Source organism: Delphinapterus leucas, chromosome 16, assembly GCF_059928025.1.
Source record: "Delphinapterus leucas isolate spDelLeu-1000000601 "Yukka" chromosome 16, BTC_Dleu_Yukka2, whole genome shotgun sequence".
NCBI lineage: Eukaryota > Metazoa > Chordata > Mammalia > Artiodactyla > Monodontidae > Delphinapterus > Delphinapterus leucas.
In genome coordinates, this window is record NC_143144.1 from 69,989,199 (window position 1) to 70,003,343 (window position 14,145).

At 47.0% G+C, this 14,145-nt stretch overlaps 1 protein-coding gene across 9 annotated transcripts in view; it reads left to right on the forward strand.

Annotated features, from left to right (window-relative positions):
* The window catches only part of VTI1A (vesicle transport through interaction with t-SNAREs 1A), a 368,921-nt gene that overhangs the window by 333,475 nt on the left and 21,301 nt on the right, over positions 1-14,145 (forward strand). For 3 of the 9 annotated variants that reach the window (XM_022568768.3, XM_022568773.3, XM_089898184.1), the window contains exon 9: positions 1-13,719. This exon is cut by the window's left edge. The exons of 5 other annotated variants lie outside the window; for them this stretch is intronic. Coding sequence is in view for 1 of the 4 variants with exons in the window: in XM_022568775.3 (XP_022424483.1) it covers positions 13,642-13,654 (13 nt within the window). In the remaining 3 variants the exon portion in view is untranslated. Of the gene's footprint in view, positions 13,720-14,145 lie in introns of those variants that run through there. One more of the 9 variants, XM_022568775.3, reaches the window with a different exon arrangement.

Here is a 14,145-nt window from a genome sequence, read left to right on the forward strand (position 1 = left end):
AACAAAAGATGTGTGCAGAGCTCATCTGGCACATCTATGGCTCTCTCATTTCCAGAACCTCCCCATCACATTTTTGGTTGATCTGTCACTCATCCCGACCAGGACTGCCACCTCAGGCCAGCAAAACTGTGCTGTTTCCCCCATTCATTTTCCTACAGAGTTTGCTACTTTTATTGGCAATGCCACTGGCTTTTGCCTTCTGCTCCAAATCAAGTCAGCCTCCTCTGGCAGTCCTGCCCTGATAAAACCATCTTCCTAGCCAACTAAGCCAGAGGGTGAGGTGGGGATCTTCTTACCCAAAGTTCTGTCAGCTTTCTATGAATAAACACTTCTCGGTTTGTGTTTTGCCTTCAGTCATTATCCAGGGCCCTGAAAAGATTGTTTTAACAATTGTTCAGTTTTAAACTTGTTTTGAGGGGAGTGAATTTGTTGACCTCTTCACTCGGAGCTGGAAGTCCCCTGTCGAAGAATTTTGCTAGTCTGTATAAAGTATGTAGGATGTGGTTGCAATGAAAGGCCTTAGCCTTGACTCCTTGTGGCTTTTGGCCCCTTACTTCCCAGAATTCCCAGCCCTCCTCCTCAAAGAGCTTCCAGTGGCTGAGGTTCCCTGAGATGGGTAATGACCAGCTCCACGAGCTTTCACTCCATTCATTTCCCCATCGGCAGTGTGACTGTCAAAATCGAATCTTTGCATGTGCTTACATCAGCTTCAAATCCAGGGCAGCACTCTGCCCATTAACTGACCCAAAGGCAACAGGTGGGACCTGTTTTTGGCAGAACTGTTGAAGAAAAATGGCCTAGTCATCAGCCTGTTTCATTCATCTCTATCATCTGGGAATACAATATAGATAGTATCAGACTCAACAAAAGGTACATTCTATTTTCAGTTTTTTGTCTAGACGGAGAAGACTAAGCACTTGGATATCTGAAATACCTACCACGAAAAATAAGAAAGATGGGCGCAGTGGAAGGCCAGAGGGGGGAGCACTGCTTGTTCGCTTTCTCTCCCTATGTTCTTTTTTTTTTTAAAGAAAAAAGTTCAACCCCACCACCCACCCGTCAGGTGATTGGAGACCGTAGTTGTAAAAATGTGCTGCAGGCAGAAGTTCTGAAAAATCCCAGAAAGTGTTGAAAACATCTCTAAACAAGGTATTTTTCTCCTGCACCTTTCTTGCTAAAGGTCCCAACTGCTGCCAAGAAAACTAGTGAGAATGTTAGCTGCCGAATAAAAAATTTATGACAGTGTTTGGCAAAGGACTATCTCGCTGCTTGTTTTATACATTTCCACAAGGCACTTGAAGGCAGCCTCTTTCTCCTTCTCCCTCCTCCTCCCACACTTTGGGTACATATACCTTACTGATCACTGTTCTGGGTTTGTTCTCTAATAAAAGGGCAAACTCCTATAAAGTAGGATTAAACAATACAACTTTTTTCCCTTCAGTAACCTCGGAAAATGTGAGGGAAGTGTTTTCAAATATGATGTGTTGCATAGAAGGGGAAAGAAATGCTGGGTTCGCTTGTTTAGAATAGGCCCATGTATAAGAAAAAAAAAGAACCTTTCGATTAATGACCGGAGACCCTTCGTGGCAGAAGGAATCTTAGAAATCCTCCAGTTCTTGCAAACCCCTGCAGCCAACACTTTGCAGACAAGGAAATGGGGACCCAGAAGGAGACAGTGTGCTGCCTAAGGTCACACAGGCCGAGCCCACCTGGGAAGAGAGCCTGGCTCTCACCTGGGTACCAGGCTGTACCCGCCACATCACACCGCAGCTCGCGTCACTTTTGTTTGTTGGGGATCCCCCCAAGCCTGTGCACTTACAGTGTGTTTTATGAGCATTAGCATTCTAGGCTATTCTACTTTATGAAAATTAAAACACTTTCTTCCCCAAAACTTGTTTTTAAAAATCTAACGCGTTAAAAGTGAGTCAAGATAGGGCAACAATACTACTGAAATGGCACTGCCTGCCTGTGTCAATTAAACCTCCAGGCTGTGTCATTAAATGTCTACGTGAACCTTTCAAAAGGATAGGGGGTTGGGGGGAGGTGTTTAGAAAAAAAGTTTTGAAGCGAGTTTGAATGTTGATTACATAGGTTGGTGATCACCCTGAAATATTTTGCCTGCCTGAGAAAGCAAAATTATGTCTCAGTCTTTTCAAAACAGTTATCAGATTATGCTCTCAGTTGTTAATTAGTGCCGTTTAGCACACATTTCATCATTCTTACTTATTCGGAAGCCTGGCTGCACCCTTGTTCCTTGCCTGGCTTCTGTCCGCAGAAGCATCTGCTGTGACCGTCGCACGCACGCCCAGCAATGCTGAAGCACGGGGCCAGGGCTGCGGCTGCCTTTTGCTGTGGCTGAGTTAAGGAAGCGAGTGTTATTTGATATAAAGTACTGCGGACAGACCAGAAGTAAGCGGATTATTTCAGGCAGCGTTAGGAGGTAACTGGAGGAAGATTAGCTCTCCATGAGGCAGATATCATAAGCAAATTAGAAAACCTCCCCAATTAGTACAAGAAACCCAGATTTGTGCTGTTTGTGATCTTCTGCTGAAAGGCAAAGTGTCGACGTTATAGGCTCGAGTCTTGATTTAAGTTGAAATGTTGGCATTTCCTATCAGTGCGTGTTAGCATCTGAGGCTGTGTACTGGCTTAGTAAGTGAAGTAAATCCCTATTCTCCCTGGCTGCCAAGTCTTCCCCATTCCAACGTTCTGTACATTGGTAAGGTTTTCTTTGGCCCTGGAATAATCTCTAGGGCATATTATAATATTTCGATACTGGGAATATTCAACATGACCCCAGTATCCCACACTTAATCTCTCTTTCATCTGTCTTACGGCACATGTATCATGCTGAAGTCATAAAAACGGAGTGTGCAAAATGTCAGATGCTACAAACGCAATTATATACTTAAAAATAGCTTCCTTGGTGGCACTGCTTGAAATCTGAACTGGGCCCTGTTTTCTCAAACAGGGTGACACTTTTCTGCTAAGCTACCGATCGTGTGCTCTGACAGGAAGCACAGGTCCCCTTCTGAGGCCACCATGCAAACGCAGGTCATTCTAGAATTCAGACCAGGCACTCTCATCCTTGCAACATCATGGCAGTCCCAGGCGTGTTTCTGTTTTATTCTCCGAGTGCACTGTGTAGTCTCTGGTGTCTTGACCTCTGATGTTTTGCACAAGTTGTATGTGGCAAAAGCCCTCAGCAGACCAAGCCTGACTTGTCTAAAGAAAATGGGGTAGCTAGACTCCTCGTTTGAAGATTTGAAATGCATTCCAAATAAACTTTTCACCAGAATTCGAACAACCACAAAGCTCAGAATTTATTTTGCAGTCTTATCCAAGGAGGAAGGTAATGTTTTTGTCTCTGTGTGTGGAGGCTGATAAACAGTGCCTATTTTTCTGGCTGTAAACATCGTGCATATTCATTACAAAAAAATTTGGAAAATGTGGTGAGTCACAGAAGATTTTTTTTTAAATCACCATGATCTAAACACAATCATTACTTTCATTTCAATGTATTTCTTTCCAAATTTTGTTCAAGTTTATCCTTTTGTAAAATTAGGATCCTAATATTCATAGTATTTTTAATCTTTGCTTTTTACCTAATATATCATGGGCAAGAAAATTGGTGGTCTTAATGACAAGTAGAATAGGACAAGACCCTCTCATACCTTCTGAATGATCAAGAACAAATTTATTCAGTGTAGTTTTAGTATTCTACTTCAGTATATATTTTTCTTTGAAAATTATCAGTATCCCAATGGTATTTATGGCAACTTTCAACTCACCAATGTTATATGAAATACTGTCATATCACTCTATTTCTTTGAGGAGAACTTTGCGTTTTCTCTGGTTTTACATGCATGATCTAATTTGAACATCACAAGAAGCTTTCAGGTAGGAAAAAAAAAAAAGAACAGATGTTGTTATCCCTGATTTGATTCATAAATGCAAAGTGAGCTACAATATAAGATGCACCGTGATGCCAGCCATTATTCTTCCCACCACGCACTGCACACGGTCTTTGAAACTGGACCTCATTTTAATTTATTTATTTTATTTGTGGCTGCGTTGGGTTTTCATTGCTGCGCGCGGGCTTTCTCTAGTTGCGGTGAGCGGGGGCTACTCCTTATTGTGGTGCACGGGCTTCTCATTGTGGTGACTTCTCTTGTTGCGGAGCACGGGCTCTAGGTGCGCAGGCTTCAGTAGTTATGGCTAACGGGGTCTAGAGCGCAGGCTCAGTAGTTGTGGCGCATGGGCTTAGTTGCTCCGCGGCATGTGGGATCTTCCCGGGGCTCGAACCCGTGTCCCCTACATTGGCAGGTGGATTCTTAACCACTGCACCATCAGGGAAGCCCCTGGACCTCATTTTAAATACCAGCTTTGCCACTGACTAGCTGTGCAATCTTGGGCAAATTAACCTCCCTAAGCCTCAGTTTTCTTCTTTGGAAAATGGTAACATTGATATCTTTGTCACAGATTTGTAATGAGGATTAAATAAAAGAATTTGTGTGAAGTACTTCGGATAGCATAAGGCACCAAAAAAGTTAATTTTTTTCTCACACATTCTCTCTCTCTTATAACATTGTGAATAAAGTATTATGTTTCTTTTTCCAATTTACTCAATTCTTAGTTTAGCATTAGTTTAAATAGTAATTATATATGTAATAATATACAATTTAAGAAAATGTAAAAATACGTAATAGAAAGCAAAACACACTCACAAACCAAATACAAACACTGGTACTGCTTGGCTACATTTCCTTCCAGTCTTTTTTTAATATTTTCTGTGCAAAGGCTTGCCATTTGTTTTTAGACATGTCAATTAGTGTCTTAAACCAAGGAATACGGCTGGTAGTTAAGGCATGTGTTTTATAGAACATGGTCTGCATGCCACCACACCCTGTTCTTGCTTCTAGATCTCAAAAGAGGTGTCCCTTTGGAATCCTACTTCCATTGGCAGTAAACCAAAATGGGGAGTCAGACGGGTGGTCATGGCAGGGGTGCGATGAGGATGTCTCCAGAACCTGAGGTATCTGAATGCACTGATGAGTCCCTCACCCACTGGTCCTGTGGCCTTGGAGTACATTGTGTAAAGCCCAGCCCACCCATTCACAAAACCAGCTTCTCTGACAATAGAAAGGGGTTGGACTTCAGAGGCCACAATCTGTCAGGCCCAAATTCGGCCTCGTTGTCACCCAGGGCATGGGCAACTCAGAATTACGACACTCAGGTATCTTCAACCACTGGGAAGAAAAGCCTTTCCTAGACCCTTAAAAGGTGTTCTGTTCAAGCTGAAAGGAAAATACCTACAGCCAAGCATCTCCTGTCAGCTAAGTTGATAGTTCTCTATCAAGTCAACCATTAGTGAATACATTGGTTCTCCTTTTTTTTTTTTTCTTTTTTTGCGGTTCTGCCTTGGCTATTCCCAAGACTTCTCTGAACCAGTTGGGCAAAATTGATTTTTATTAGTTCCACTGGCCTTGTGGAAAATTATCTCATGAACTGGTTTTTATAGGAAGACTCAAAGCACAGCACAGGGTAAAAAATAAGCCTATAGCAGTCAAAACTGTTGTCTGAAATGTCTTCAGACTGGAAGGCTGAATTTATTGCACAAAACAAGTACTAGCAAGGCGGAGGTGTGCATTTCTGCTCATTATCACTGGAAAGGAGAACCAAAAAGCCGAGTAAAAAATTAAATTTTAATAATGCCACTGATATTTTCTAAATCTTTCCTGACAGAAAGATTCTCATTATTTTTATCTGTCTCCGAGTAGGTTCTTTTAGTGCCATCTCAGAAATGGCCTCAGCTATGATTGTTTTCTAGGCTTTAAAGCATCTGAAAAACCAAATATATACAGAGAGAAATATGCTTTAGATTGTTCAAGGAAGGGCCGTGACCGTGGTAACATTTCAGCTAGCGTATCTGCAGCCAACATTTGCCGGGAACGCCTTCTGCTTCCAAAAGGAGGTCCGTGTTATTAAGACAATTGAAATAAATCCCCAAACAAAGGGGACCACGATCCACTGCACTTGGCTACGGAGGAACCCAGGAGTCCCAAGTTTGGGTTCACTCTGGGAACTGCCCCATGCTGGCCACAAAAGGAGATTCAAGAAAAAATGGAATTATCTTATTGTTTCCGTAAACGTGCAAACTCGCCTTCCAAGTATCACATAGTACAGAATTGTTTGGGGGATAGGAGGGAAGATAAAGCCAGAATCATTAAAGTAGCCAACCCACAAAAATGTGAATTTTTTTGTTTGTTTTCTTAGTTTTTTAGTGCCTGTGTACAAACCTGTCTTGGTCCCAAAAGGATTTACAGCAATTTACCAAAATGTATACAATAGATTTTCTATATAGTAAATGAAGTCCGGGGGGAGGTTAACACACAAACTGTGGAATAGCCCATAAGTTTGTGAGAAGTGGGCCACAAATTTATCTCCAGGCATCTGGCAGGAGACTTGAAGAGGAAGACGGTTTCAGTTAGATGCGTCAACATCCATGAGCTGAAAACACAGCTCCTTCCTCCTTCCCCCGACCCCAGCACCTTCCCTTGGGACCTCATCACAGGGACACACGCCGTGCAGGGTAGTAAACATGTTCAAGAGCATCCCTACAGGAAACACGAGTTCCACAGGGCTGTCTCCTACTGTCCCTCCGTCCAAGCAGGTGGCGTGGTGCCGAGCACAGCCAAGCGCGCATGCGCGAACCTGAGCAAAGCCAGTGGTGCAGACTCTCGCGGGCTCCGCTCCTCCAGAGGAGACTCCTGTGTCTCGAGGAGGGGGGGGGGCCCATTCGTTAGGCCCCTCGATCAACCCTGTTTCCCTAGGCTGGACTTCTGACGAGTGTTCGGCAGGGGAGTTTGAGGCTCTACCCAACTCCATTAGAAACCTCCAATGGCGCCCCCTTAAGCTGGTAAATAGGGCGCCCACGTAGGGGGCTAGGTTTCACCATCTGCTTGTGAAAATGAAGGCCAGGGAGCTTGAGGCCAGTACCTCCAAACAATGACAGAGGAAACAAGGGCTTCTTCTTTCTAAGATTCAGGCTGCTTTTCGGCTCAGTCTCTGGAAAGAGTCCTCCTGGCTTGTTGGTTTTTCTATTTGCTGCAATAAAGGAGCTGAGTTCAAAGGCCGCAGTATTCCGTGGCAGTTTCTTTTCTTTCTTTTTATCAAGTCCACAGGCGTGGATGTCAGCAAACATCCTCAGGGATGCTTGGGTCACATATATTTACTACCACTTTAGAGAGGGGGAAACTGAGGCCCATTTCCTTGTTTTTCACAAGATCACGCAACAGATTGGGCGTGGAGGCCATCCTGCAAACCTCTTTGCCACTCACCCTCCGAAAGACACCACTTGGTTTCCCATCTCAGGCCCACTGACTTATGAGACGTTTCACATAAAATGTACACCCTCCTCCTTGAGAAGCACCAGCCAGGCTCTCCAGCACATTTTGCAGGCTGTGGGGGTCAAGGGGGCTGCAGATATGCAGTCCAGCCCTGACCTCTGCCTGCGCTTTTCATCCCCTTGTGAGAGGTCCAAAAGGCACACACAAGCTGGTTTGTGGCTTCTGTTGACCTCTCTCTAGCCCTTGACCCTGCGGTTAGGAATCAGTTATGGGCTAAGTTGGATGCACTCAGTGTAGACCCTGGTTATTGAAGCTCACACAGAGGTTGAACTTCAGACTTCCACAGGGTCAGGACAGCTGGGCTTTTCCTGCCTCCGAGGGGATCTCCAGCAATGCAGGGCAGGGAGGCTCTCCCTCACCCACCCCCTTCCTTTTAATTCATCCCTGAATAAGTGGTCAGAGGTCAGAGACTGAAGACCAGAGCCACTCTGACCCTCAGACAGATGTTTTTTGTTTGGCTACCCAGTGTTTTGGAAAACTTTTTCTTAGTTGCCAATATTTAAAACGAGAGATTTCACAGAAAGAACACAGTTTCTGGTTTCTCTTGGCAAAAAAGAAGATCTGGCCGCACTGAGCTGACTCTGCGTACCAAGGGCAAGTAGGAGCGGCACCCCAGTTTAGAATGAGGGCAAGCAACCCCAGTTCTCCAGTCCCCTCTCCCGACGCCTGCAGCCCTCAGACTGGAGACTCCCCTTCCCCCCCACCGGACTTCCTTCCTTAGTTAGAGAAAAGAATTGCGCACGTTCCCGGGCTGGCAGGTGACATGGCTTCACCTGCACAAACCTGGAGATCCTGCTATCTGATGGTCACCCTGCCCCACCCTCCTCCTGCCCAAAGAACTGTGAGTCAGCCCTTGTGCTTATCTCAAATAAGCCTTCCGAGGAGGCCATCTTAACCTGGGGTCACCTGCTCAGAAATGATTAATGCTGCTTGGGGGTATGTAAAACAGTTTCAAGGGAAAGATTGTGAGGGAGATACAAGTTTGAGCAGACAGGGCACACGCTGCTGGGTATCTCCTGCAGAGCAGCCCAGGGATTCGAGTCACCAAAAAGCCCCTCCAACCTGGACTGGAGCGGTGTGCCCAGAGCCCAGGCGAGGGCCACCTGATGGGAGCTGGAAGCAGGGAGGGCCTGTGAGGAACCACAGGGGAGATGGAGCTGCTGGGAAGGCAGAGGAAGAAAGGGAGGAATGCCCTGACTTCTCTCTCCCTCCCATCCCCACTGTCCCACCAGCGCCTCCCATTGGCTGAATGCAGTGGGCGGCCAGTCATCAGGGGTTGGGGTGGTGGAAGAGGAGCCTCTTCATGAAATAGAGCAAAGCAACGAAGGGACAAGAAAAGGGTCTGAGGACAGGCAGCCCCAGGACTGGCACAGTGGGGATATGAGTTAAGACACATCCCATTCAGCCACAGAATCAGATCTGGACGAGTGAGAGAAGTTCTGATGTTATGATCTAGAAAATGTGACCACATCCCTCAAGAGTTTACAGAGATGCAGGTGGCTGATAAACCTTTGCCAAAATAGTTTATTCCCCTGACATCAGGAAAGCAAAAAGGTGTAAATCCATGACTATTAGGAGATTAGTATCTAATGTCAGATCTTGCAGGAAATGATGTTAAAGCCCATCACAAAAGCCAAGGCAGCCTTGTCTCCACCAGTGTGACCTCAGCCAGCCCTAATCCAGAAGAGGCATCTTGGCTGTCAAGGGGTGTCCCCAGGGAAACTAACAGAGCTGGAGGGGGCTGCCTCCGCCTTCCTGGGTAACTGAGGTAGCTGCTGAAGGCGGGGCTTCCAGGAGAGCGGCTGAGCCTGGACCCCCACAAAGCAAGCTAATCAGGGGCAGCGCTAGGATGTGCCCCACGGGAATCTGCAGGCTTTCCAGGCCAAGGCACCTGAGCGGGGGATGCCTACTGGAGGGGAGGGGGGCAGCCAAATAAGGGGGAGTCTCAGGACTCCTTGTGGGGAGATCAGTGAGCGACAATAGGAGTAGAGTTATGAAATAATAACTATTACAGTTCTTTATTGAGCGGTTACTATTGCCAGGCGCTGGTCGAAGCACTTCATGTTGAATTAACTCATTTATTTATTAATGTAATTTATTGACCAAGGTGCTGCTATTATGGGCCCCATTTTCCTGAGGAGGAAACCGAAGCATTGGTTCTTTGGAACTTTCAGGTTCCTTGTATTGGTATTTTCATCTTTCTTTTTAAATAGAAGACTGATGGAACGTCGTCCACTTTTTATTTTGCCAAGCAAGAGAGAGTAGTTTCCAAAGAGAGTGTACATTTCCAATGTCCAAGTTCGGGACACTGGGAGAAAACAGTGGCATCTATTATCATCATCGCTCTACAAAATAAAGAATATTTTCACGCTAAAAGGGTCAAAAGGACATAATCTTGGAGAAGTAGTGAAGTAACTTGTCCAAGTAACTTGCCCGACTGGTGTGTGGCAGATTCAAACCCGGGCAGTTGGCTCCAGAACTGAAGGTGGCCGATCAGCTTCTGCTCATGGCTTCTCTGGAGGATAAAGAGGGTGTGGGCTCTTGGCGAGGGAGGGGCTAGTGGGTGGCTTGTTCAGGAGGGCAGTGAGGTTGCTTTACAATACAGGGCAGGACCCGGCGGAAGTGGGGAACCTCCCTCAGGGCACCCAGCAGGAGATGCACAGGGAGAGAGTGAGAAACACCTAAAACCGGGAATGGGAGGTCATCCAGGCCTGACACGGAGGAAGGTCCGTCTCGCACCGAGAACTTTACCGGGGCCACGTGCGGAGTGGGGCTCGCCTTCGCCCTGGGTGGGTCTAAGCCACCAAATCTGGGTCCTACCTAATAAATCAGGATCATCGTGAAGATTAAATGGCATCACACAAAGAGATCTGTAGTCCTTTCCCAAGACCACACAGTGAGTCTAGCTAATTGTCCCACCTGATACTCTTTTCTGTCTAGCACTCTTTTCTACCAGATGCACTAAATTAAATCTTCAGCAGACTTGGAATCTTTGTACAGCACGTCCCTTCATCTGTATGACAGGTGATGTTGACGTCATAAAAAATCGTGTGGTACGAGGTCACTGGGCAAGGGACAGTCACTGGTGAGTAACCCCCAGAGGACGATTGCTTTTAGTTCTGTCCCTGAATCTGGTGAGGGATCGGGTGATCATGCATTTACCTAAAAGAGAGGGGCTGAAAGGACACGGCCAGTGTGCCAGGGACTGAAGAAAGCTGATGAGCTATGCTCCTGAATAGAAATGAGTATTAGGGGCTTCCCTGGTGGCGCAGTGGTTGAGAGTCTGCCTGCCAATGCAGGGGACATAGGTTCGAGCCCTGGTCTGGGAGGATCCCACATGCCGCGGAGCAACTGGGCCCGTGAGCCACAGCTACTGAGCCTGCACGTCTGGAGCCTGTGCTCCGCAACGAGGGGCCACGATAGTGAGAGGCCCGTGCACCGCGATGAAGAATGGTCCCTGCTCGCCGCAACTGGAGAGAGCCCTCGCACAGAAACGAAGCCCCAACACAGCTAAAAATAATAAATAAATAAATAAAAAGCTGATGCAGCCACAGATAAAATAAATTTTTTTTAAAAAAGGAAAGAAATGAGTATTAGTAATTTACCGTGCATTTACGCTGGGCACTAAGTAAAGGGTAGACTTTGGTTAATTAGTGTTCTGCATTATCAACAAAAGTTAACTGTGTCCATGCAGTAGAGTGTGAAGATGAAGACGCCAAAGGCTCGCCTTCAGATGACCAAGGCGAGTCTGACAGAGAACATGAGACACACCAGTTGCCTAAATAACCACTTCGTGTGTGTCCAGCAGGGGTGGAAGCTAAGACTGGAGAGGTGGGCTAGGGCTTCAGGGAACTCCTTTGTCCAAATGGGCGTGATATAGTCTCCACCTCATGAGATTGTGGTGAGGGTTCAACAAAGTGTAGAAAATGCCAGAATAACACCTGGCCGGGAGTCCACACCCGGCTCGTATGAGCTGTGGGTGGGGTGTAGCTGCAGCCGTCCTCACAGTCACTGTCATTGATGTTGCTGTTGGCATCACCCTGGCAACCACACTGAGGAGGAATCTCCAGAGGATAGAGCTGGGTGGGATTTTCCAGCTCCGGGGTTCACGAACTTTCACATTTCTTGGACTTGGGACTTTTTAAACAGAGAACTGAAGGAGGATTGTCCACTTTTGATTTTGCCAAGTAAGAATAGTTTCCAAGGAAACAGTACATTTCCAATGTCCAAATAAGGACATTGGGGAAAAACTCGCCATTGACTGTCACCGTCACTCCATAAAATCGAGGACATTTGAGCACTAAAACAGTAGAAAGGACACAATCTCAGAGGAAAGGGCAGTCCTTGAAATTGAGTAATCTGCTTTTCAAATAAAGGAGGTGTCTATGTCGCTTTTCTTGCATTGAGCTTCGGCCTGGAGTTGGGGAACCACTGTTGTCCATCCTTCCACGCCCCTCTTCATTGTAGGTAGAAGTAGGACCGGGTTAAGCTCAGTAAGAGGTGGAGACTGATAGGCTCTGAGCTGTGTTCCTGGATTTTGTTGAACATTCTCTGGTAGCAGAAGACATGTTTGGAGTTGCCATGATGTGCAGTCGCCACAGTGGCCCTGGCCGCTCGCGTGAGAATGAGGGTCACAGTGAAACAGGAGCGGGCCTGGGGCTCTGGAGACCTGGCTGTGCCCCACAGGGTTGACCCTGGGCACGTCCCTCCACCTCTCAAGCCCTCAGGGTCCTCGACTCTAAAACGAACACTCCAGACCAGAGCATGGAGACCTTTTCCAGCTCTGGCTGTCTGCAAACCTGGGAGGGAATTAGTGTACCTTGCATATCTAGAGCATCCTTATTTGATTTTCTTCAAGTTCTTTCCAAGCCCTTTGATTGAAGCGAGCTGCCTTGATCGTATCTGAAAGCCCGGTAGCCAGCAAAGCTCTCCAGGCCCCTGCCATCACTGAGTCCATAGTTCAGAATAGCAGAGGCTGCACTGCCCAGCCTGAAATTCGAGGTGCCCGTTTGGCAACGTAGAGTGCCGTGTAACTACACACCGCTCATCAGACCCTGGCGGGCTTATCAATGCGCTCTGACAGGTACTTGTTGGCCGCCTTCCCAGGCTGGGAAGGTGTCCTCAAGCCAGCCAACGGGATGCCCTCCCTTTGCCTTTGATGTTTATGCGGCCACCTTGGAGGGGAGGCTCGCCCTGCTGGGGACAGTGTCACCGTGAGGCCGAGATAGATACCAGACTGTGGGATTGAGAAGCCTGGTGGGCTTGGGCTTGGTGGGGGGGTTGGGCAGCAGCTTCCTGGACACGTGCCTCCACCCCCACAGCCACTGGAGGTTTCCCAGGCAGCTCCTCCAGACCCTGACCACCTTCCCCCTGCCTGTCGCCTTTCCTGAAACCGCATCTCCTTTCACAGGGTTATTTGCCGACCTCACGCATGTAAAGGCTTTACCTTTTGCAAGTGCTTTATAATCTCTAATGAGCTAATCCTCTTCTCCCTGGGGTGGTTGGTGAACTGGCTGATTTTGCTGGGAAGAAACTGAAGCCCAAGTGTGTCGGAGTGACTTGCTCCAGGTCACCCCAGGCAGATCCAGGATTGTGGACACACAACAAGTTGTCCCCAGGCAGATCCAGGATTGTGGACACACAACAAGTTGTCCCAGGCACTGGCATTACTCTGATTACAGCCTTTGTTGTCAGGCTTCCGTAATTGATTTCTCACTGTGACACCGTCAGCTCCCTCGGGTCAGGGACTCTGGGTTTTCTGTTCTCTTCAGAGGGACTTGGCCAGACCTGCCATTCCCATGTGCGCATGGTCCAAGGACCAGCACATTCTCCAGCGGAGGAGGGCTTGCCTTCAATAACTTTTAGCTTTGAGACCAGGAGTGGGCAAACCACAGATAGCACACCAAATCTAGCCCCTTGCCTGTTTTGGTATGGCCCGTGGGATAAAAATGGTTTTGACATTTTGAAATGGTTGGAGAAAAATCAAAAGAAGGATATTTTTTGATGTGGGGAAATTACATGAAATTCAAATCTCAGTGTTTGTAAAGAAAGTTTTGTTAGAACACAGCCGTGGTCACTTGTCCACGTATTGTCTAGGGCAGCTTTTGCACTACACGGGCAGAATCCTGTAGTTGCAGCAGAGGCCGTATGGCCCACGAAGCCTAAAATACTTACAGTTATGGGTTGTATTGTGTGTTCTCCCCTCCCCCACTCCCCTTCCCCAAATCCACAGGTTGAAGTGCTAACCCCTAGGACCTCAGAATGTGACCTTGTCTGGAAAAAAGGTCTTTGCAGCTACAATTAGTTAAGGTGAGACATCCTGGAGCAGGGTGGTCCCCTAATCCAATATGACTGGCGTCCTTACAAAAAGAGGAAATTTGGATGCAGATACACACACAGGAAAAATGCCATGTGAAGATGAAAGCAGAGATCGCGGTGGTGCTTCTCCAAGCCAAGGAGCTTCAAATGTTGCCAGCAGACCACCAGGAGCTGGTGCGGAGGCGAGGAGCAGATTCTCCCTCCCAGCGCTCAGGAGGAACCAACCTGCCAACACCTTGATCTTGGACGTTCAGCCTTCAGGACTACGAGACAATACATTTCTGTTGTTCAAGCCACACAGTCTATGGTACTTTGTTACTGCAGCTCTAGCAAACTAATACGTTTATTACCTGGCCTTTTACAGAAAAGGTTAAATCCCTTTAAATTAAGTAGAAATTCGGAAACAGAGTACTTCTTG